The sequence below is a fragment of the Myotis myotis genome, unplaced genomic scaffold (genome assembly GCF_014108235.1).
Source record: "Myotis myotis isolate mMyoMyo1 unplaced genomic scaffold, mMyoMyo1.p scaffold_m19_p_13, whole genome shotgun sequence".
Classification (NCBI taxonomy): domain Eukaryota; kingdom Metazoa; phylum Chordata; class Mammalia; order Chiroptera; family Vespertilionidae; genus Myotis; species Myotis myotis.
Genome location: NW_023416317.1, coordinates 34914547 through 34939621, shown reverse-complemented (window position 1 = coordinate 34939621; position 25075 = coordinate 34914547). Strand labels below are relative to the sequence as shown.

The window sequence follows — 25075 nt, the reverse complement described above, 5'->3', positions numbered from 1 at the left end:
TTCAGTAGAAAATGGATCCCATCAAAATGACCTCTGATAATGCCCAGCTCTGGTGCAGAGATGTCCATCATCATGGACCTGGGGGACTTTGATGTCTATGGGAGTTGGAATTCTGAGTTGGCTGGTGGGATCAACAGCATTGAGACTAAAGAGGAAATAGCTCAGGGCCCCTCCAGGTCTGACATCTGCTTTCACTGCTGTGAAATAGCATGAAGACTATTGGCCTCTAGACTGCTGGCTGAATACTTCTGTCTCCCAATAGGATACTTAATAATGGCAAACTTGGTGGTGATGGTGATGGTGATGAATTCAATCTTAAAAAAAAAAAAAATAACAGCTGAAACCAGTTTGGCTCAGTGGATAGAGCATCGGCCTGCGGACTGAAAGGTCCCAGGTTCGATTCCGGTCAAGGGCATGTACCTGGGTTGCGGGCACATCCCCAGTAGGAGATGTGCAGGAGGCAGCTGATCGATGTTTCTAACTCTCTATCTCTCTCCCTTTCTCTCTGTAAAAAATCAATAAAATATATTAAAAAAAATAACATACTTCAATCATAAAATTCAGGGGGACACATGAAGATCGAACTGGAGAATCAAATCTTCTGTCAGGTTTCTCTACTTTTAAATTGATTTTTTGGACAAAATCAGAACTGAGCCCATAAAGAAGAGAATTTGAACACTCGGTTACACTATGGGGAAAGCTTGAATTTCTTTTAGAACTGAATGGAGGCATCTGTTTTGTTTAAATTAAGGGTCTGTAAGTACCAGTCAGGGACCAAGTTGACAGCCATTCCTGTAATAAAGTAATAAATCATGGGGATCGTTAAGGAAGCAAGAAACACCATATTCTTCCTTTGCTTAACCAATTAAGCAATAAGCCATCTGGGTCTTCCTGTTAATTACTGTCAAACACAACTTATTCAATTGAATTCAGCCTTTTATTTAATTATATTAATTCATCCCAGCAACTTCAAATACCCACAGTACCAATAATAAAGTTCCTTAAAAAAAAATAAAGGTCTTGCTTAATTTTTTTTTCAATCATTAATACCCTTTACAAGCTAATAATACCCTTTATTAGCTTGGTCGCCACCTCAAGATATTAGAGGAATTCATTTTAAATATAGACAAGCCTGAAAGAAGAAGTCGATGGCTGAGATTTCTTCCCTTGATGGGAGGATGGACTTACGTAGATCAGTGCTATCCAATAGAACTGTTTGCAATGATAAATTGTTCTATATCTGTGCCCTCTAAAACAGTTGCCCCTAGCCACATGTGACTATTGAGCACTTGAAATGTGACCAGTACAACTGAAGAGCTGAGTTGACATTTTCTTTCATTTTAATGTATGTACAAATAGATAGCCACAGGTGGCTAGTAGCTACTAGCACAGGTCTAAAGTGCCTTCTGAGGAAGGAGAAATGCAGTGAGTGAATCATTGACTGAAGTAGGAGAAGGAATACATAATTACGATAGGCATTGTTTAGAAACCCTCACTTCCTATCTAGTTTTCCTTATTTGAAACATACTGCATTCTGAAGCAGCCCAAAGGAGACCAGCATCTTTGAGGGGAGGTTTCTAAGCTGAGCATGTGAAGAGGGAACTCTCTCTGGAGGAGAAATGGGCATGAATGGTGTCTTCTGAATAGCAGAACCAACCCCACTCATCAACTCGTATGGTCACACTAGGCCGGGTCCCAGCAAGGAGAGCCAGTGGCTCTGCTCTAGTGGAGGTGTGTTCCTCCCACAGTTGTCAATGTTCAACCTATGGGCATGCTTAGGGGTCCCAGACAGTTCCTACAGGCTCAGAAATGGCTCTATCACCGCCACCCCCCATAAACATTAACACCCAACTCTGGCTCCTCTCATAAGAATTTTGGCTCAGACACTGGTATTTCCCCTCAGAGAGGTTTGCCTCTTTGCAAAGGTTGCTATTTCTGATCCAGTCAATACAAACCCTGTAACAGAGCATCGGGAAAGTTTCTCAAGTGTATGCACTTTTGTTTGTGGGAATCCTCAGTCTGAGCTGAAGCTTCTAAAAACCAATGACTAAAGAGAAGTATATTGCATGAGAATCTGGTTGTGGTTCACCAAATTGGGGAAGGGCTAGGGCAGGGTGAATGGAGGTAGAAAGTTCTGAGAAAATTCTCATTAACATGAAAACGTCCTATCCCACGTTTGCTGCTTTTCAGCTGCTAGGCTGAGCTGGAGGTCTGGTTCAAAGCTCTCTTCTATCTTCTCTCCAATCCTGCTCTTCTCTGCGTAGCTTCCCTTCCTTCTTCTGAGCTAGGGCTCAACCAGGAAACATGAAATTTCCCTGTCCTAATAGGCTTAATCCAGAGTTTTTGGTATGCCAGGCCATATGTTCTCTTTACACTTTAATTTCCATAGTTGGTTACACAGACAATCCAAGGTAAGGCCATTTGAAATAAATTGATCAATTGGATTTATGCATCCTGGAAGTGCTAGCAGAGAATGTCCAGGCCTCTCTTCTTAGAGATAAAAGCAATTATTACATACATGCCCAATGGAGAAAATGAAGAATCTTCTGTACTATGTAATGATCATCTACCAGTGATGAAGACAATGTGTGTATGTATGTATATATATATATATATGAGTGTGTGTGTGTGTGTGTGTGTGTATAGTTTTCTTTTTCAAAAATAGCCAGCAGTCAATGGCATAGGTGCGAGAAGGGAAAGACTTTCTACACTCATTCATGGAGCCTTCTTCTCTGCTATCACAGGAGTACAAACACAGAGGATGTGCTTCATGGGATACACATGCTTTCTTAGCTCTCTTGTCACTGAACTGTGAGGACCAATCTTCTCTTTTCCTTCAGACACTGGCATTCATCGTTCATCCACAGCGCGGACATTGTCAAATCGCCACAGCTGGCTGGCTTTTCCATCACACTGACGCAAGTACAAATCCTTATTGTTTTCCTGCACCACAGCTTCCATGCATTTCCCAGAAAGAATGTGAACAATCATTCCATTCTGAAAAGTGAGAAGGGGAAAAAAAAACAACAACCAGTCAGTCCCCCTCCATCAGTCAGCAAAGAAGGAAATTTCTAAGTTTTGTACTAATCATCTATAATAATAAAAGTATAATATGCTAATTAGACCAGAGGTCCTTCTGGATGATCTTCTGGAGGAAGCCAGGGCTTCGAGGGAAGCCTGGGTCCTGGGTGCCAGAGGGAAGCCGGTGCTGGCGGCGGGGGCGGGGAGGAAGGCCTACTCTTGCAGGAATTTCATGCATTGGGCCTCTAGTTAAGAGAATAATAGAGGTAATGCAAACTGGCCTGGTGAGGAATTATATATTTTGGTGAAAATGTAGTACAGTTCAGGTAGTTCTGAAATGTAGATATTATTCAGAGTCTTGGGGCCTTTAATTTAGTTATCTTTACTGTGGTTGGGTAATTATACCATATCTTAGAGTGTTCTGGTTAGTGGAATGCTCAGTGTAAAAAGTATGTTCAGTCTTTATGTTGTATTGGTGATATTCATTGTTATCAGTGACTTGTAAATTTCTGCTTTCAAAATGATTTAATTTAATCTGTCCTACTATTGATCCTGCAATTTAGTACTGCTGCCACCAGGTTGCAGTAGAGAGTAAGGCTTTAAGGATATACTGAAGGCCTAAGTCAGCCGTATTTGAAAGACTATCTCAAATCTACCAAATTTAATACTGAATCTAGCTATGCCCTTCACAAGGAAAAATCAATGTCTTTATGAAAACTTAAACATCCTTAACCAGCAATGCTAATAATGTCCATTTATTTATTATTTATGTAGTTTTTAGATATAATTCACATACCATAGTATTCATTCTTTTAAAGTATACAATTTGGTGGATTTTAGTAAATTCACAGAGTATATGCAACCATCACCACTATCTAATTCCAGAGCATTTTCATCACTGTGAAAAGAACTGCTATTCATTAGCATTCTTTTCCAATTCCTCCTTCCTTCTAGCCACTAGAAATCACTAATATGCTTCCTCTATTTATGGACTTGCCTATTCTGGACATTTCCTATAAATGCAATCACGTAATATGTGGCCCTTAGTGACTGGCTTCTTTCACTTTGCTTAATATTTTCAAGGTTCATTCTCAACAGCTTATTGTGCGTTCAGCCTACATTTCCAACATATGATATTCTTCTTTAAGAATACTGATGCATAGAGTTCTGTTTATTTTACCCTCTTTGTTCCCAAGAAGAAGTTGAAGGAAATAAAGAGGATGTGTGTATTTATTTCCATGTTTGTATATTTATACCCTAACTTGTTCCAAAAAGGATGTGAGGTGGAGACTGTCACCTTCCTGTCCTAATTCTGTATGGGGGACCCATGCACTCTCCCTCAGTACTTACATTTTATTTATTTCCTTTTTTTTTTAAAGCATAACTTCTGAAAAGGATCTAGAACTTCTCTTTAATCAAAGTCTTAATAAAATGATGACATGCCCACCGTGGAATGTGAAAAGGAAGAAAGTGATGCCTATATTGATATCTATGTTGGCGGTGGACGAGGGGAGAGCCTTTCCATTCTAAAAGCGCCCTCACAAGGTGGTGGACTGCTGCTATCATGCACTCCATGGTCCCACTTGTGAGCTGAGCTAATAAACTTCAAAAGGGGGCTCTCTCCACTCTCTGCCACAACGAGGTCAGAGCTGTACAGAAACATGGCAAATTAGTACATTTCAAATACATACCCAACATTTCTGCAAAGTTGGCTTTACCTCCCCGGGGCCTTCGTGCCAGGCATTTAATTTAAGCAATGGAGGCACAGGTCTGAATGGTAATACTTGACCTCTTGGAAGAGCTTGGGACGTAATGCTGACCACCGGCACCGCCAAGCTCTTTCTGAATGGATTACTTACCTCCTGGAAGTCCCAGTGCTGCTGGTGGATGGCAGGCCCTTCCGCGGTGCAGTTCTGAAGAATCACCTGCTCTCGCCTGACATCGAAGCACAGGTGCTGTGGGCTTCCAAAGTGGATCTCCTTCCTGCCGGTGTGCTCCAGGTGCTGGAGAGAGGGAACAGGTGTTAGCACAGCCAGCAGGACATGTTCTCCAAGCTGGAGGTGAGGCAAGCAGAGCTCACAATAGAGCTGAGGTCTAGGGGCAATCTTCAGGTATTGGGGAGGGAGGTGTGTGGAGTCATCAGTCGCATTATCTGAACCAATCTTTGGGTTAGGGGTTGATCCTGCCCCCTGTACGGCAGCCACAAGATGGAACCTAAAAAGGTTAAGAACCACAACCAGGGAGTAGACAAGTCACCAGTCTGACCCATCCTTCCTGGGCATGGATTCTAACCAGGTGCCACCTGGATTTCTCAGTGTGGGTTTCAAAAAGCCTGACCTGTGATGGGCTATATATACCCATGAGCAACACCCCTAGTTCAAGGCCGGGCCTCTCCCGCTGGGTAGCATGCTGGCCAGTCATGCTCAGCATTTCTCTTTGGATGTCTGTTGGGCCATAACCTTTTGTTGTCTCAGGGCAGCCCTACTCCTCTTGGGCTCTGAGGACTCCAGCCACACCGCAGAGTGGGGCCTCGGGGCAATCTATGGAGTTGGTCTTCAATGCTGTCTCTTGTCCCGCCCCACACACGTCATCCAAGCCTCTATTCCAGGGAGAGGCTCCTGGCAGCCCTGGCACCTCAGGAGAGCTGATGTGCTGCCTCCCACCTCTCCCCAGGGGCGTTTGTACTCTCTGCTTCCTTCTTGCTGTGCAAGCTTCCTCCCTGTGGCAGGAATTTCACAAACCAAATTGCTCCAAGCATGGGAAATGTTCTGAGTGAGGCCAGTGCTCTTGCAAGCCAATGACTCCATCTGTTCTGTGAGTAAGTCTTCCTCTGGCAAGAGGAGCATCTGGTCACCAGAGGACATGAGGCCTGTCTGCTCCAAATCCAGCCCTCCCTCCCCTACACACACACACACACACACACACACACACCAGGCTCCCGTGGTGCCCTAAACATATCAGCTCTCACAGATCCCCATGAAATACCGGGAAGACACAGCACATCTCCTCTGGGCAGGATTCAGCATCAGAGAACTTGCGACCTAAGACTACGAGTCATGAGTCACGGGTCTGAGGCACCACTGCAACACTTGTCAGTGTTGCTGAGCCTACAGCCCCACTCGGGTGACCCACTTTCCCCACTTCAGGTGCTAGTTGGCTAATGATCTCATCGTGCCCTGGTGGAAATCAGCCTGCGTATAGCTTTTCTTTGACCTCTGATTATAGTTTTTAATTTTAATAGGGAGCTTTTCCATAAATGCTGGATTTCAAGTGTCTTTGAGAATGTTGGATGACCTAATAATACTGGACCCAGTTTCAGACAAAACAGAACCTTTTATGGAGGTGGGGCAGGTGCAGCTGTCCTTTCATGTGGGCATGTGCTCCTATTCACAACAGCCCCTATCTACCCAGCTCAAGGTACTCATGTCTTTACCTGCCTGAACCCTGGATGGCCACCATCTGAGCCTCAGTTTCCTCCTCTGTCAGAAAAAGCATTGGCTCAACAGCCTCTCCATTTCCCTTGAGCTCAGATTCTTGCATTCTCTGATGATGGTCCATGTCTGTGCTTGCAGCTGGGGGTGGGGTAGGCAGGGCTAGGCTGGGTCATCACAGTGGGGGACTGAGAGCCATCCAGGGATATAGACCACTGAAAGGAGATGCCCCAAAGAGAAGTGAGGGGCCCCTTGGAAAGACCACTTATAGGTCTTCCCTGATCACTACCCTGAGAACTCTGACCACCCACCTGTTGCCGCCGGCTGTCACTGCAAGGAGCCAGCATCATGGCACAGCCCAGGAGGTCCCCTTCTGCCTGGCAGTCTGCACAGAAGCCAAGTCCGGTGTTGTGGAGCTGAAAGTGGACATCCATACGGAAGTGAATCCTGCCCTCCATGCAAGACACCCTCTGTCAGACGCCATTCCTCTCTCTGGAGTGTAGCTCAAGGTGCCATGTTCAGGCCACAAGGTGAAGGCACTGATCCTAAGGGACAGGCCTCCTGAAGGAGGCAGGCGGCACCTGTCCTGGTGAGGGGCTCTGGGATGGGTTATGGGGCAATCCAGTCACCTCCCTCAGGGCAGGCCTGGGAGCCTCGAGGCCCTGCCGAGCTTGGGCTGGTTGGCCAGGGTCATGAAGACCATCGGAACATCCACGTCCTGTCTTGGGAAGCAGCCCACCCCTCCGCTTCCTCCTCATCTTCCCTGGGTCACGCCTTGCCTTTCCAGAGAACCTGGGCCTGTGCTCGGATGGGTACAGCTCAGGGTAGATGTTGGCCAGAAACCAGTGGAACGTTCGACAACCCAGTCTCCTCTGCAGCTGCAGGCGTTCTGTGCAGTCTGGCTTCTCAGCCTTGGGGAGGAGAAACACACGGCAGTGAGAGAGAGAAATCTTGTTGTACATCAGAACTTACATAGTGGAGGAGGGATAGACGTGGCTGAAGCGGGAGGATTAGGACAGAATGAGGAGACCAAGATCACAGTTCTCTGGGGCTGCAGACAGGGGAGAGGGTCATGTGTGAGGAGAAGAGGGTTTGGGCAGGATAGAGTAGGATGGATCTTCCTTAGAGACATCTGTGGAACCAGCAACATGGTAGGTGATGTCACTCCCTTCCCACAAGCCCTCACATCTCAGTCTACAAAGACAACGAGATCCATGCTTGACGACCTTTCTTAGGCAGCTGGCAAAATGTGAGGGGGCTTTGAACCTTAGGTTGGTGTGGAACAACATCAGGATGGGCCTCGTGGAGGCAGAGCCTGACCCAAAGGCGACTGAGGTGAACTAAGCGGGAATTCACGCAGTGAGGGTGGGGACAAAGGGAATTTACCTTTCGTCCCCTCTAGATGCCCAATTTCCTCCATTAACAGATCATTTCCTTGGGCTACACTATCTTCCCTTTCTGAGGTTCTCCTTTACAATGCATTTGTCCTAGGATGGATATCAAGGTAAGTCCTTAAGATTTTGGTATAAATTAGTGTTTTGGGCTATATTGATAAGATACAAAGAACCCTACCCAGAATTTTAGTACTAAATCCTGGATATTTTTAGGGAAGAGAGAAGTGCTAAGGAGAGAGTCAAAAGACCAAAAACATACAAAAAGAGAGAGAGAATTATTTCTTGGGGTGAGGAGAAGAAAAGAGAGGGAGCTGAAATAGGAAGTCTGTGTCAGAGTTCTAACTTGATGGCCTCTGGCCTGGAAATTGGACTTTGATCTAATTGGCTATGTGAAGGGAATTCAGTTTGCTTTTACTCCTTCCCTCTCTTAGTCCTCAGGTATAAATGTTGGGAAGAGCAGGATCTCAGTCTGCCATACAGAAATGCTCTCTATATGCCTCTCAAAGTGTGACCCCTGAGCACGTGGGTCAGAAATGCCCAAGGAACTTGTTTAAAATGCACATCCCCGGGCCCTGCCCCACAGCCTACGATTCAGTAGGTCAGGGCATTTAATCGGCATCCCACCATTTATCCTCTTTGAGAGCAACTTCTCTAAGTCAGGATTTTCTTGTTTATTCAGCATATTTACCCACCATTAAACCAAAGAGGACTGTCACTTTTTTTTCCTGTCAGGAAATACTGTAGGTTTTTTGATAGTTTCTTGGCATTCTTAGTGTCCATTTGAGTCCTCCCAGCTCTTCTCCAGGGCTGGACTTTGCTAGTAAAGCAAAAACATTCCTTCATAAGAGTTCCACCACCTTCATCTTTCTTGGTGGTGAAACATACTGGCAAATCTACCCAAATCAAATGTGGATGCATGCTGACAGAAAACTTTCCCCTGTACACCATGTCTTACAGAGGAGAAAGCCAGAGAATGTCAGCTCCTTCAGCACTGAAACCCTGGCCTTGTCTTTGGGTGCGTGGGATTTCTGTATCTCAAAATTCAAGGGAGGGTGTTGGGAGGGGGAGGAGGGAGGCAGGAAAGGAGATGGAAGGATAGAAATCATTAGAGCAAAATTAATTGTTAGCTATTGAGATTTAAAGAAAATGCATGCTATCAAACACCTTCAGGGAGGCAGTGATATTGAAATCTTGATATCAAAGTAAGCAATAGGACACTTCTAGAACATGAATGAATAGAAATTAATTTTTTTAATGTCAGAAAAAAGTTCTCCTAACTTACCAGTAGGAGGTGTCGTTCTTATGAAAGTCATCAAAGGAACATTGATCAGAGAATGTACCACTCTCAGCAGTGTGGGTTGATGAGGGACTTGGGGGAGCTGTTACAGCACCTTTATGGGTCCTGAAAAATCTTACCTTTGGAGCCCCCACTCCCAGCACAGGAAACATTAATATGAACCCCTGTCCCACATGAAATAGCATTTGTGTCACTCCATAAGAATTAAGCTGAGTAACAGTTGACCAGTTGAAGAGACAATGTTTGTGGACTTTAATTCGATGTTTAAATTTTTTTCCCCCTGTGGTTGTGTTGGATCTTTTGTGTTTATTTTTACAGCCTTGAGCACTTTGCCCAGCATTAAAAGGCCCTCTGAGAAGACCTGTTCCATCCCTTACTCTCTTCCCAATTTCTCCTCTGGGCCCACGATGAAGGACCGCATCCCATAGATGTCATCCCACAGACACCAGGGGGTTCCAGGCCAAGACCAACGGTAAAGCCCCAAGGAAATGCTGAGAGGGACAGGGGACAGCCCCACCAGGTAGAAGAGCCTTTTGAGAGGGACAACTTGGGGGAAGCACAAGCCAGAAGCTTCTATTTTCCCTCTAGACAGGAGGAAGAGACGCTCCCTGGCCCAGCCTCCGGCTGGTGGCCCTAGAGTAGGCACAGAAGTCCCTGCTGGGCTCTCCTTACCTTGCTCAGGGCGAAGGCCTCTGGGCTGTGCTTGTAGAAGGTTTCTTTGAATGAGTCCAGCCAGGTCTCAGCAATGCGAACCTTGTTCAGCAGGGTGGCCTCCTGGTCAGGTGGGGAGTTAGCCTCCTGATTTTGGTAGATGTGCCCCACCCGAGAGCAGGGAAGGATTTCAACTGAGCCACCGCAAAGCCAGGCCTGCCACGAAAGGACAAAAGACACACCTCTGCACTCCACTCCAAGAACATGGGGCATAAGGGGTCTGCTAGAGGCCACCCACATGCACAGGAAATCATGGGCACAAGATGGCGAAGAGAAGTATAGTCAGCAGGGTGCAGCAGAGTTTCCAGGTGGAGTCCCGGGAAGTGACAAAATAGGAAGAATGGGCGTAGTTGTCCTGGGATGGAACTGGTGGGGTGAGGATGCCACACCCATGCAACTAGTTGAATGCTCTCCCTTGAATCACACACATAGACTTGGCACTCATGGGTTAGCACTCTATTCTCTCTCTCTCTCTCTCTCTCTCTCTCTCTCTCTCTATATATATATATATATATATATATATATATATATTAGTGGGCCAGTGCACAGATTCGTGCACATTGAAAGAAAATTAAGTAACCACAGAACCGCTGCTGCCAAGTCACCATAGCTTGGCAGTAAACCAGATTTGGGGCCAACAGTGCCCCAGCAACAACAGAACCCACTGCAAAGGTGGAATCATGCAGCCCTCGAGGAATCGGGCTCCCTCCTCTCAGGTTCCGGGTTGCGTCACCCAAGAACCGCTGCTGCCAAGTCACCGCAGCTCTGCAGCTCCTGCATTGAGCATCTGCCCCCTGGTGGTCAGTGCACGTCATAGGTACTGGCCAGTTGGATGGTCTGGTGGTCGGACAGTCACTCGGCCTTTTATATATAGAGATATATTTTTTTATTGACTTCAGAATGGAAGGGAGAGTGAGGGAGAGAGAGAGAAACGTCAATGATGGGAGAATCATCGATCGGCTGCCTTCTGCATGCCCCCCCGCAGGGATGGAGCCTGCAACCTGGGCATATGCTCTTGACCGGAATCAAACCTGGGACCCTTTAGAGCAGGCCCACGCTCTATCCATTGAGCCAAACCAGCTAGGGCAGCACCCTATTCTCCAAAGGCTGCTTCCTCAGGGAAAAGGGGGTTCCTAGTGGCTCATGAAGTCTCCTGCTGCAAAGGCAAGGGAAACTATTGTGTGGCGATCAAAGCAAGCTTTCCTTAAACAGTCTCTTCTGCTTCAGAAAGTCCCCTCTCCCCGCCCCTCCTCTGACTCTCACATCTACTCCCAAATGGCCTAGAATTCATTTGACAGGAAGCCTGCATTGCACACTTGGGAATAAAGGTGAAAATGAAAACATTCCTAGCAGAGGCAGCCTATGAACTGAAACATACCGAGGCTGGGGTTCCCAGACTGTGTGCCCAGGTACGCCAGGATGCCCCAGCAAACTCAAAGGGCCCCTTGGTATAGTTTAAATGTTTGAGAGAAACATAGTGGCATCTGTTGGATGTCCCACAAACTACAAGCTCGAGGTCATTCATGGTTTCAGCATTCTATCGCTGTACTTTCGATGGAGAATATCTTTACTGGATTGGGTTTTCAGAAGTTGCTTTGATGAAAAAAACAAATATCGTGCTAACATCCATGTGGAACAGGGAATGAGGGTGGCGGTGTCTGGTCTGATGCCACGGTTAGGGAAGTGTGCAATGTCCAGCGGGTGCTAAGATGTTAGAACAGATACTTACTAAGTTGTTTGGACCAAACTACTCAATATACAGAATGCTTGGGGTTTGCTCTGGTGTGAGCGCTGTGAAAATCACGGAGATGCTCAGGGTGCTGTGAGCGGACAAGGCAGGGGGATGTCTGCACTAAGGTGTGGATGACTGATAAGGTGGGCAGGTTTGATAGTCAAGTTCATGGGGGAGGCTGGGGGCAAAAATCAAGGTAGGGCATGAGAGATGGGGAAGGGGAAGACACGGGAGGCTTGATGCACCACATTGAATGACTATCCTTTCTCTTCAGCCTCATCCCCCAATCAGTGGCATTTCTATTGACTGCCTCCAACCTGTGACCACTCATGGTTCCTGGGTCCGCCCTTGGAGCAGGGCATACCTTGAGAGACAGTTCGAGGTTTTCACCACCCCGCAGTGACATGAGAGGGTCATACGCTCCAGTGTTTTGGAAGTAATGTCTGTCCACGGCCACGACCCCGCCTGGCACCACAGGGCTCCTGGAGGGAGAAGACAGGAACAGACCACATCAGGGAGGCTTGCTGGGGCTCCAGGGGCTGAGGGAGTTCATGCTTTTAATGGCAAGACTGGAACAAAACAACCATGTCAGAAAGCCCAGTATTTTATGAAAAAAGAGCTGTGGTTGCCTGGGCCTTTAACTAGCATACCCATCCTCAGGTACTGCTCCTGTAGGGCCGCACCTCAGGATCCCCTGCCATCTGGCTTGAGGCCCTCTGTTGAGACCTTTGGGAAGAAGGCCCTGGTTAAAATAATATGCCCTAAGGCAGGGAGCACTAGGCCTGGACAAAGAGCAATGGCCAGCTCTGTCCACCTCTTTCTTCCCTCGCCCCTGCCCTCACCCATTCTGTTTGCTTCATGACCCATGACCATCCACCCCAATTCTAAGATAAATCCACCAGGGACTGTGGAAGTAGCGAGGTCCCGCCCACCCTGGGGGAAATACACATGACATTTAAATGTGTTGAATGTTTAAATGCTAGCTTAAACACAGGAAATTAGAAGCCCGGAGTAAGGGAATTAAGAGAACAATAAAATCTCCCAGAAAAGTATAAACAGGAAGAGGTGTAGCCAGAGGCATTTGAATAAGTGTGTCCCTTCATTCAGGAACAATTTTTTTTTTTAATGGGACAAATATTCATGCAGCTAAACTCTGGATATGTCTCAAGATATAAATGACTCAAAGTTCAGACTTTTTTCATAACCAAGAAAATAGCATTGCATTAACAAAACTTAGGTTATTAAAAATACTAAGTTATACCAGAATACTGAAAACCAGGATTGTATATTACTTGATACAGTTTCCAACTGTACCACTTAACTATTTGTAAGATCAGGGTTAATTCCTGGAGGAGAAGGGCCCAGCGCTTGTTGTTTGGGGATCTGAGAGAGGCAGGCACCTTGCCTGCTTTCCACGTGGCTGCCCTGGGAGCCCAGCTACCCCTCACCACCCTCTGCCCCAGGAGACAGGGTCCAAGCAGCAGCATGGGGCACCAGCAGTGGTGGGTGCAGCTCCCTGAAAGCATGGGCTGTGGCATGGTGGCCAGGAGCGGATGAGGGATTTCGGCAGACACTGCGGGGAGGGTACAGGCTGCAGTAGGCCAGGCATGCCAACCCCACCCCAGAGGCCATGACCAGGGAAGGTGCATTGTGGTGAACACCCATGCAGGACAGCTTGAGCCGAGATGGGGCACTCCCTCCCCACAGAAGCCTGGGGCTCAAATCAACTCTAGGGAAATAGGGAGAGGTGGTGGTTGCACAATATTGTGAATGCACTAAATGCTACTGAATTGTTCGCTTTTTAAAAATTAATTTTATGCTATATGAATTTCAGCTCAATGAATTACTTTGTTACAAGGTGGATAGGGAGATATCACTTGCTTCACCTGGCTCATTGCTCTCAGAACCCAGTGCAATGAGCTCATGGAGAAAACGGTGAAGAAGTCCCCCCTGACGTCCCCGCTGATGGCCAGCATCAACCTTCAGACAGGTGAACAGCCTTCAGGGGACTCCAGCCTCTCTGTTGAGTCATTTCCAGCCTGTCTAGTCTAGTGAAGTATGGTCCTGCTCAGCAGACCCTGGAGCAGAGACAACCAACCCTGCTGCTCCCTTTCAGAATTCATGACCCACAGAGTCCAAGAGCTTAATAAAATGGTTGTTTTACAGAACTCAGTTTGGGTTAGATTTGTTCTGTGCCAGAAGATCTCTAGAACATCTACTTGGTTGTCCAAAAAACAAATACTTGAGAAGCAACCCATAAAATCAGATATATTTTGATACTTATGGTGCCTTAACATTCACCTGGCTGAATTCTTCTTTTTTACTGAGAAAGGACCTGCAGCCAGGGAAATTCCAGTGTTACCTGGTGAGACAGAGCTCGGTTAAGATCCCAGCTGAGGCTCTGCCACGGTCTCACACTGGGATTTATTGAAGGTGTCTGGAAGAGCTTCACCAACTCCATCAACATGACAATAATGACACAGCTGAGTGCCTGGCACTCTCTGAATGCTTTTTATATATTAAATCATTTAATCTTTTTTATATGCATTTTTTATTTCCTTTTTCAAGGTGAAAGGATTAAGAACTATATTAACTCATTCAATCTTAACAACGACCCTATAAGGTTTATAATCATCACTGATGGATTATTATTTTTTCTTTTTCTTTTCTTTTTTTTTTTTTTTTTTTTATCACTGATGGATTATTGATGCAGGTTCCCTCTGGGAAGGTGAGGATAGGTAGCTTGCTTTTATCTTGAACTTGCTCAGTCAGTCTCTTATCCTCAATTTACTAATGAGGAAACTGAGGCACATTAAGTAATTTGCTGAGAAACTGGGGGACCCTGGATTAGCTCCCAGACAGTCTGGCTGCCAAGTCCCTCCTGAGGAAGCAAAGGAGAAGCAGGCTCCATGATGGGGCCTCACCTGATGGGGCTGATGGGGGACAGGAGGGCCTTCCTTTCACTGTCCGACAAAGGCTCCCAGTGGAAATCCAGCTTCCAGTCCAGCACACCCCGCTGCAGGTCCTTGGAGGGGTAATACTGGAAAGTCTTCCAGTCAATCACATCTAGGACTGGAGACACCACCCGGCTCCTGGAAAGAATTGTAGGATCAAATAAGGAAGGCAAACCATTCCCTTGTAGGAGGATAGAAATATCATCTAAACACGCACTGCCCAACATGGCGGCCACCAGCCACATGTGGCTATTGGGCACCTAAAATATGCAATTGAGATGTGGTAAAAGTGTAAAATACACATTGGATTTAGAAAACTTAGTATGAAAAAAAAATTTAAATCTCAGTCGTTTTTATTTTGAAATGATAATATTTTGGATTTAGTGAAATACGTTAAAATTAATTTCATGGGTTTTTTTTATTTTGTAATATGACGCCTAGAAACATTTAAATTCTACGTGACTCATGTTACTGGTCAGCAGTGTTCTAGAAAATACGTTTTTCCATAGAAAATTGGGGGCCCATTTCATTAAAGAGCATGCCTGCCCCTTTCTTTCTTCGAAAACCTGTGTGGACAGCACTGAGAATCAGGGAAATGGGGTCCTTGACTCAGCTCGCCACTAATGAGCTGTGTGGCCTTGGGACAGCTGTTGAGCTTCTCTGGGTCTCAGTTCCCTCGTTTGTAAAATGAGAGGTTGAACTGCTTCCCACAGAGGTCTTTCTCCGCTATAGTGCTCCAGGACTACGACTCTTGACGTTTAGGCGGTCTTTGATCTCTAAGAATTAGGGGGAAACTATGAACCCCTCCTCAGAAGAATAATCAAGTGCACATATACAAATATTGCACACAGATTCAGAGGGCCTATGGGCTTCTGCTCTAGGGTCTGTTCTTGTTCCTCCCTGTAATCACAATACTTGACTGGCTTGAGGGCTCAGGATTGCCAGGCCCCAGAAGTGCCCCTGGTGTTAGTGTATGTGTATATGAGCACGTGGTGCCTACCAGCAAGCCAAGGTCCTGAGTTCAGATTTATTTGTTCATTTACTGATGCTGTTGGTGATTATATTTTATCCCTACCCCCCCCCCCCCCTTTTTTTGCACAGCCTGGCATGTAACCTCAGATAGGGTGATGTGGGAAATTGATACAAGTCACAAACTTCACCTGTTAAAAAAAAACAGGTGATCACTCAGATGTACCAGGAGCTGCTCTCCTAACCAAGATCACATTTTTTTTTCTGGCCTCTTTTGACTTCTAAAATCCATGCCATGGGATGCGTCAGGCCCCAACTCAGGCGTGGCTGGCAGGTGCCCTTCTAAGGAACGTGAGGATCCTGGGAGGAGAGATGGAAGCCACGCGGTTTACACTCCCATCAATTTCCATCTCTGTCCTTTGCATTTCAGAGACGGCCAGGGCTGGCGTAAGCCCTAGGGCCACAGAGAGAGCCAGGGTGGTCCTGAGATTCAATTATCTGCTTTAATCTGAGGCCTTAGTGACTGATGTTGTCGTGAGGAGTCTGGGATTTCGATGTAAAGCCAGGATCTCGATATGCTTTTCCTGCCCTTTGCACATTGTTCCCTCTGGCAGGTGAGGGGAACCTCATCCCGCTTGGTCTCCACTACCCTGGGGCACAGGGCACCGACCTAAGAAAACTGAGAAGCAAGATCAAGGATGAAAGCAGGGCCCCCAGCCCCACCTCTCCAGTCTCCACTTACTGGGGATGGACTGAGCAGACGGAAGGATCTGGCCATTGGCAGAGCATTTTGTGGAATTTCAGAATCAAGAGCCAAGGAACCTTGTGGCTGATTTCTGAAGAATCCCATCAAATCTGTGCCATCTTAGTAATCATAACGGGACAAGAAAGGACATTGCACTTGAGCAACCACACAATCAATTCGTCCCAGACCTCTGAGTGGTGCCCTTTTGACAAAGTGTACGTTACTTTTTATCAGAAAATGAGAACTCCAAAATTTATCAGATGCCTGTTTTTGCTCGGTTTTGCTGGAAGCTTGGAGTCATATGTAAAGCTCACTACTACTAACTGCATTACTGATTCCCAATGCTATCTTTTCCTGTTAAGTCTCCTTTTCCTTCTATTTTTAACCAGACACGTAGTGATTAATCATGAGCCTCTTTGAGTACATTTTGGATAGAGATGAAGGATAAAATGTCAGGGAAGGAAGTGAAAAAAAACGTTTTCTGTTTTGGTTTTATTCCCGTGGATCACAGCGGCTGCTTCACCAGGGCTGAATTAGGGAGTAGTGGCAGTCTAGTGACTCAGAAAGGGTGATTGAAAAACAAACAAACAAACCCAAACAGCCTTATATTTAGCTTTGGGTTTCATACCTACAAACGTGTCTGGTGTTCTTGGAATTCATTTAAAGCAAAATAGCAAAGCTACCCTGTTTGACTTGGAAGGAGCTAGAAGTGTCTGCTTACTCCATCATTCTCTCATTTGCAAATTGAGTTTTAACCTCAGGAAGGTACAAGGTGGGTCCTCTCTTAAGCCTTTGTAAGCTCCAGGAGGTCAAGTGTTTCAATTTCAAGACAAACAGAGGCAGCTGAGCTGTCAGCCAGGGCTGGTTAATTGAAATACCGATCCTGGCCTGGCTTCCTCTCCATGTCCCGTCTTCTGTGATCTGACCGTGCTTGGGTCACCCCATCCCTCATTCACAGCCTCCTGTGCACTCGGTTTTCCCTGGGCCCCAGTGTTCGGGTTCAGTTTTCAGCATATGAATGGGGGTGGGGGACACCAACAGTCCTTATCAGGTCAACTAATGAACTACCATCCAGATATTCAAGAGCTAACTGCAACCAACCTTAGCAACCAACCCTGTTATTCATCCCTTTCCCTTTTTTCCTGGGCCTTGATGTTCTTCCAAGCCTACGACATGTGAAGCCATTTGGGAAGTTCACTCAAATGCTTGGTGTTTGTAAAAAGCTTCTCATACTGAGAAGCAGAGGCTCTGAATTCTCTCTACAGAGCTCTTGTGGCTCAGGTGCGATCCCAGGACTGGGTGCCAGCCCCTCAGGACTCTGTCATGCTGGGGGTGTGGGGGGGCAGTGGGGGGGCAGGGGGAGGGAAGGGGCGGGAAAATGTGTGGAGTAAGATAGGGCTTGGGGCATAAGACCCACAGAAGGCTGCTCTTCTGCTGGGCTAGGAGGCATCTTGGACCCGCTCCTGCTCCTCAGCATACACTCATACTCATGCACTCACTCACACTTCTGCACTCACACACTCCCTCATACACACTCACATACTCATGCACACACGCACACACACTCACCTGGGATTTTTCAGGCTGCCTTCTGTCAGTAAACCCCTCAAAGGGCAGAGAGGTGGGAGGTGGTCTGTACCCTGCCCTGGCTTGCTTCTCCCCACTGAGTAGGCTGAGCCCTGGCTGAACACTCAGTGACCTTAGGGCTGGTGTCTCTAAGATAGGGGACCAGCCCAGTCTTCACAGGGGAAACAGCGTTGGACAGACTCTTGAGCCAGGATCACCCCTGAGATGGCGTTGCCTTTCAGCACTTCGCTAGGGTGCGCCTCTTCCTCCTTGGAAATCTTCATTGTTCTCGAGTCCTGACTCTCATTCCTTGGCGTGGGTACCAGAGGGCAGTCAGCATAACGCAGTTGGCAGCTAGAATGACAGCTACTCTAGATTTTCATCCTTGTTCCTTTATGTAGAAGCCAGCTCCCAAGCACCACATCCTACGACTGCCTTAAAAGCCTTGCTCCTAGAGAAACTGTCTGGGGCTGGGTGCAGTTATGAAGGCTGTGCATGCCCACGCCTAAGGAACACCTCAAATACCATAGGCACTGTGCATTTGCATGTTTACTTCTGAATTTCTGGCAGCCTTAAGGTGTCTTGTTCTAGCAAAAGGAGAATATTAGGACACGTTTCTGAGGGACAGGAGTAAAGGGTCATGAGGAAGGGACTCCTCTTACTAGTTCAGACCACGCTGCCATATGGCTCTCAGCCTGTTCTGTGGGCAGGGGAACCAGGGCTAGTCGCCAGGCCCTGAATTCTCTGGCCAGGGTTTTGAGAGAGCCATGACTTTGAAAGAGTTGATTTGTGGCTTGTTACACTGTTTGTTCACCATTCCCACCCCACCTTGTTAATGAAAGCTCTTAAAGACCTCTCCTTGCTTTGGGGGCAACAGGTCCTCGCCTGGTGACAGACGCCTCTTGCCTGCAGCGGGGCCCTTTGCTCTCTCAAAGAGCAGCAGCTGTTAGGAGCTGCGCCTGATGGCTTCTCCCATTTTGCTCTGCTTGACAGGAGGTGAGGAAACGCCGGACAAGGCCACTGGGGGAGTAGAGCAGACCCTGAAAGGGGACGCTCTCCCAGGCCACAGCACACAGAGCATCACTACATGCAGTGGGAAGAGATGAGAACTCAGACCCCGTTGGGTGGCTTTTCTTTCAGGCCTCACCTGTGAGGGCCTGCAAGCCTAACGCTGGGGCCAGAGAAGACCGAGCGCACAGGAAGCAGCGACGGGGTGTGGGGTGACCCACAGGCGTCAGATCACAGAAGACTGGACATGAGCAGGGAGCCACGCCAGGATGGGTCAAGAACCAGATGCACATGGGGGAGTGGGGAGATGAGAGAGGGAGAAGAGGAAGAGCCAGGAAATTAGAATTTTATGGACTCACCACCTCTTAACTATGGAAGCCTTCTCAGGAAGCCCCGTTTTATTTATAGCTGAGGAAACAGAGGTATTGCCAAGTTCTTTTCCCTCCGCCTAGGGTGAGAAATCTCCAGCTCTGTGAAAATGGTGCCGGTGTGAGAAGCAGACATCATGAGGGACTGGTTTTAATCACTGTTTTAACGCATGTCTCACAACCAGGGGTGGGCGTGACTAAATGTTTCTCCCCGATCCACTTCTCCAATTCTTTTAAAAAAAATTCATATACAATAAAAAGAGCAGTAGGCCCGGAGTGTGTCCAACAGCTCCAGAGTGTGCAGGCCTCACATACCTGCTCGCCTCCCTGAGCCCCCACTGCCCTGTGAAATGGAGCCAAAAATATCTGCCTGAGGCATCTGAAAAGAGTCCAGTAGGGTTACTAGTATACAGAAGGCTTAATGATATTAACTACTGACTTCCTAAATGTCCAAATAAAGGAGCAGAAGGAACAGCCTGGCTGTCAAGTGGCTATCTCTATGACTCATTTGCCCTCCCTGAACTCATTACTTTTTTAAAAAATATATTTTTATTGATTTCAAAATATATCTCAATATATTTTTTAAGATATTTTTATTTTTATTGACTTCCCTGTGCTTCTTAATGATGAGAGAGACTCATTGATCGGCTGCCTCCTGCACGCCCCCTGCTTGGGACCGAGTTGCAACCCAGGCATGTGCCCGTGACCGGAGTCGAACCAGGGACCCTTCAGTCCGCAGGCTAACGCCTAGACCGTTTCTCCCTCCTCCCACCTCTGGCTCCCCAAACCCCAGTGGGTGATTACCTGTCACCAGCTATTCTGCTGAGGAGGGGCTCCAGCCAGCCCGGGTGGCACTCGCAGTGGGAGTCCATGAAGACCAGCACGTCCCCAGTGGCCCTGGTGGCGCCCAGCATGCGGGCCCTGATGGCACCGAGGCGCTTGCTGCTCCTGAGCAGCCTCACCCGCTCCAGCCTGGCCACGTACTCGCTGAGAGCGGTCTTGAGCTGTCCTGGAACCGACAGGGCCGTGGTCAGTGCAACATCTCACCACTGGACTGGTGCATTTCTCAGTGGTAAATGTTGTGCTGATTTATTCCTTTGTAATTAATTTTTTGGGTAAGTTTGTTAGCTCCAAGTTCATCCCCTAGAGAAGGATCTCTATTCATGAAGCTGTTGAAATTTCTGAACGTGGACGTCTGAGAACCGGCCCCTCGGTGACGCCCCTCTACTGAGCAATGCTCGTCCTTTTCCCCAACATTCATTCTCTCCTCCACTGTATTAACAGAAACTTGCTTCTGTTCAGAGCAGCTAGAAGCTCTTACCTACCAAGACTTCTTGCTGCTAGTAAGTAGCCTTTTGACCCAATTCTGGTAAAAATATACAAATAAGAGGATTCTGGAAAAACTATTGTTTCACCGAATTTTTCTAAACTCTGCTGGTCTCTGCCTTTTCACTCTTTTCCTGCCCAAAATATAAATGTGATGCCCAGAGGTAGAGCAGCATCATTGTGATTATGAGGCCAAAAGCCACACTCCACGTGTGGAGATGGAAAGCAGAAGGAGCTGAGGACAATGGAGATAGCTCACATCCCCAGGGCCCAGCTCCTTTGCCTCTACACACGAAAGGAGAAGAAAAGTCTCCCCAGTTCATCAGCTGACGGGGGAGGGACCACAGGTGTGCTCTTGAGAGAACTTGGCCCCAGCTGAGGGTTTAAAGCAGTGGTTCTCAACCTTCCTAATGCTGCGACCTTTTAATACAGTTCCTCATGTTGTGGTGACCCCCACCATAAAATTATTTTCGTTGCTACTTCGTAACTGTAATTTTGCTACTGTTATGAATCATAATGTAAATATCTGATATGCAGGATATATTTTCATTGTTTGCGACCCACAGGTTGAGAACCGCTGGTTTAGAGACTCTGGGCACCTTCATCAGCCAACCCAGCTTAGCCCAGGACCTGCTCTTTCGTCTGCCTACTATGCAGCTGATGGGATTCAGTAACCCTGGGCACTCCTGAGGCCTCTGGCTAATCTGACTCCCTGCCAGGGCCAGACTGGCTGAATTCTCAGCATGAGGAACTTCGGAAGAACTAAGAGGCACCTGGCCACTCTGTCCTGTCCTCTGTCTTTCTCCTTAGAAAGCGCTTTGCAGACCTCACAAGTGCTTGGCTTCCCTTGGAGCAGTCTGATCTCCCCACAAGGCCAGGAAGGGCTCTGTAGGCCATTTAGTTGAGCCAGAAATATAGTCCTCAGGCCCCAGCCAAAGACTAGAGCAGTGGTGCTCTCAAAGTCTGGTCCAGAGACCAGCAGTATCGGCATTACCTGGGAGCTTGTTAGAACTACACAGTATTGAGCCCAATACCAGGCCCAGGAGCTCAGGTGGGCCCGGAAAGCAGTTTTAACAAGCTTGCCAAGCAATTCTTGAGAACCAGTGCCCTGGAAGTCAGGCAGGGGGTTCCTCTGTCTCCATCTTCCTTTAGGTACTCAGCCATGCTGTGGCTGGTCCCCACTTGTGAGTTTCCTGCCAGTGGAAACATTTGAGCAGAATCTGCAGGTTGGGGCTCTGGGCCTGACTCCGCTGCACTTGGCATAACTCAGCCCTGGTCAGTTCTCTTCTCTGGACCCCAGTTTCCTCACCTGGGAAGCGAGTGGGACAGTGAGGAGGTCAGGGCTCGGGGGAGAGATCCCAGGGGCCCAGGCTGGAGCGACCTTCCCGAGACTCTCACCTTGCTCGTCTTCATCACGGTTTCTATCCTGTTCCCCCATTTCTGAACTGGTGGCCCTGGGGGCTCAGAAGTCATGAATTACCTGCACCTGAATTCTCATCTGGAGGTCTGCTTCTGGGAACTTTTCCTAAATGGGTTTCAGACCCCCATGTTTCCATGGGAACCCCCCAGGACTCCCTCCCGCCTGGTGGAGCCTGGAGGAAGCCCACAGCCACCTTGCTGGCTGAGGTCGTCCACGAGGATGACCTCCTTCAGGAAGGCCCTGGGAGCCGTGTCCAGGATGCTGTGCACCGTCCTCAGGAGGGTGGACCAGGCCTCGTCGTGGAAACAGAGGATGACGCTGGCCGTGGGCAGGCTGTCCTCAGGGTGCTGCTGCAGACACCTGCAGGGACGACAACCGGGGACCATGGGAAGAAAGGCCATAGAAAGTGTCCAACATCCTCGAACTCACTTCCCAGGCCCTGGCTGTGGCTGCTCCAACCACATGCTTCGCCTCCCAACTCTATAGCTCTCCCAGAGTTTTCTTAAAATCCCCACACAGAGAGCCCAGGTCTCCCCACAGCAGTGCCGTGTAGCCGTGTACCACCTCCCAGCCTCCCAGCCCTCGGAGCCCAAGAGCTCCTTTCCAGTGTTTAATCCATGCCTTTCTCAGAAGAGTGGAGCGGTGTTGCCACCATTCTCAGCAGATGACTGTCCTAATCTGTAAAGATGGGAATGAATTGTCGTAGGCAGTTAGACAGACATGAGCAGAGCAAGGACAATGGGCCAGGAACAGAAGGTCACCAGGATGGAAAGTCCCAGGTGCCTAGCGATGGACAGTCAATTGTAGGGTGGACCTCGCCCCCAGGGTGACTTTTCCTCCCTATCGATAACATCTAGTTCTCAGTTGTATTTCAGCTCCAGATAAGCAACAAAACCAGCATGGCTGACATCAGGATCAGCTGCATTGAATAATGACCCCTGGCCTAGTGCTGACCAATCAATCAGTGGAGACCACAACTCTGAAAGGACACACCTGGAAAATGGCAGAATAGTCTATTGAGATCTTTGCCAGGGACGTCCCCTAAAATCTCCACCCTTAAAACCCTTAAGACAGAGGACCCAGTGTGCCCTTCCCTTCCCTTCCCTTCCCTTCCCTTCCCTTCCCTTCCCTTCCCTTCCCTTCCCCCTTCCCCCTTTCCTTACCCTCCCCCTCCTGGGTCCAGGCACATTACCTTTAGCTTCCTCAGTCCCAAGCTCCGAGGGCCCTTCCTTTACCTCTGTAACTTCTTTCCTAAGCCTATTTCTTATAGGAATTACTTTGTCTGCACCTGTAATTTACCCAGTAAATGTTTTCTTATGGTTTGGGTCTGGACTCTGAGTTCTTTCCTAGCCAGAACCCAAGTATTGAGGTTGCTGCACCCCACCGGTCTAACACCTGGTGCCATTCTCGCCGCCTACAGCAGAAGGATATGTTACCAATCTCTTAGAGCTGTTGTGAGGCCTACATAGGATGGCGTACATAAGTGTCCTAGGAACAGTAATTGTCACCCATTTAAGGGCAGAGACATGTTTCTTTATTTTTGTATTCCTAAAACCTAGCACAGCACTGGGCACATAATAAATGTTTAGCATTATTATTAGTGAAGAAGGGACAAGGATTAGACATTTATGAATGTCAACAACGTGCCGGACACTGTGCTAGGCCCTTCACTTACTTAACTGCATGTTCACCCTGTAATAAGTCTGTGGCTTGGGCTACTTTACCCCATTTTACAAATGGGAAAACTGAGGCTCGTTAGAAGGCAATACTTGTTAAAGGCCACATTATCAATAAATGGCAAAGCTGGATATTTCCCTTCAGAGCTGTCATGCACTTTCTGCTTTGCTGGCTCATGGCTGGGTAGAAGGGGTACATGGTGTTACCTCTGCCAGGAGGCTGGTTCCCTCCTTTATCCAGGTGAATAGGAAGCTCTGTACTTGCTTGGCATCGTGTCTGTTGAGATTTTGAGTGAGTCCACAGTATAATAACCTGATACATGGAGCTGGGTGTGGCTTGCAATTGTTCACAAAGGGCACTTCCCTAAAATACCTTTCCAAGGGGCTTCTTTCTAGGTTTTAGCTGTTAAAACCACATCTCTCCTCAGAGGGGTATTTGCTTTTGAAAGGGGTTGTCTCAAGGACTCCAAGCTTTCAACATCTAAAGGCACCTGTGATGGTGGACCTGCAGGCAGAATGACAACCAGACTGGCCCTGCCTGAGGGTCTCCAGGCCTCAAGTTCTCTCTGCCAGGTGGGGGTGCATGGTCCCCCTGCTCTGCTGAGAGAATCAATGAGGCAGTGTGCACGTGACCATGGAGAGGAGCCATGGATAAATATATACTTTCATTGTTAAACAATGGGGCTAGCTACTTTCTTTGTCCTTCAACCAGATAGCTGGTGCATATTTTACTACCTCAGTTTGTACACACACACCCACATGTCCAAAGGCCCAGTCTGACCTCACTTGTCCATCTTCTGAGTGGCAGCAGGGGAGAGGAAAGATCTAGGGCTTTGGAATCAAATCAGCCTGGCTTTGAATCCTGGCTCTGCTGTCTACACCCCCTAATTAGCCAGCACAAGGATGCTGATACCCTTCTGCAGCCTGGGGGTGCTGCCCGGATTAAAGGGGATCATCCTGGCCCAAGAGAGCTGCTCAGGAAATGTTAGCTTTGTATCCTCACTCTCCCAGATCACGGGCTGTGTTTACACACAGATGCTTGCCCTCTCTTCATGCGGCTCCAGGATCCCCTGTGAGCTCAGAAAACGCATTTGGATGGTGATTGGAAGAGAGTGAGTCACAGCGTTGCACCAGATGGCCTGGCTGTGGCAGCAACACCCCCCGCCTTCCCATTGCCAGGACACAGTAGAAAGGTTTCTGCACGGTTTTCTGAAGCTATTTTGGGGTTACTGACCCCCAGCTCCTAATCAGATCAGCAGAGCACCTCATTCAGGGGACTTCCATATCTCAGTTCTGAGCCCACCATGTAAAGGCCTGGCTGCTTGTCTGTATCCCCCCATGTCCCCCAAGCTCCTTGGGGCTGGGCTGGGTCTTGCTCACCTTCTCACCTTTAATAACTGCTAAATAAATATTTGTTCAGTGAATGAAAGAAGACACCATTCTTGCTCTCAAGGAGT

General features: G+C 47.8%; 1 protein-coding gene across 2 annotated transcripts in view; it reads right to left on the bottom strand.

The window, feature by feature from the left end:
• Positions 1 to 918: 918 nt before the first annotated feature.
• Positions 919 to 25075, bottom strand: part of GALNT15 (polypeptide N-acetylgalactosaminyltransferase 15) — a 31758-nt gene continuing 7601 nt past the window's right edge. Inside the window, exons 2-10 of one of the 2 annotated variants that reach the window (XM_036332689.1) lie at positions 22136 to 22302; positions 20001 to 20205; positions 14511 to 14678; positions 11951 to 12068; positions 9816 to 10010; positions 7232 to 7363; positions 6764 to 6868; positions 4881 to 5024; positions 919 to 2997 (exon numbers count right to left, since the gene is read on the bottom strand). In XM_036332689.1, the coding sequence (XP_036188582.1) occupies positions 2851 to 2997; positions 4881 to 5024; positions 6764 to 6868; positions 7232 to 7363; positions 9816 to 10010; positions 11951 to 12068; positions 14511 to 14678; positions 20001 to 20205; positions 22136 to 22302 (1381 nt within the window). In that variant the 3' untranslated portion in view covers positions 919 to 2850. Of the gene's footprint in view, positions 2998 to 4880; positions 5025 to 6454; positions 6668 to 6763; positions 6869 to 7231; positions 7364 to 9815; positions 10011 to 11950; positions 12069 to 14510; positions 14679 to 20000; positions 20206 to 22135; positions 22303 to 25075 lie in introns of those variants that run through there. The other variant, XR_004971582.1, reaches the window with a different exon arrangement.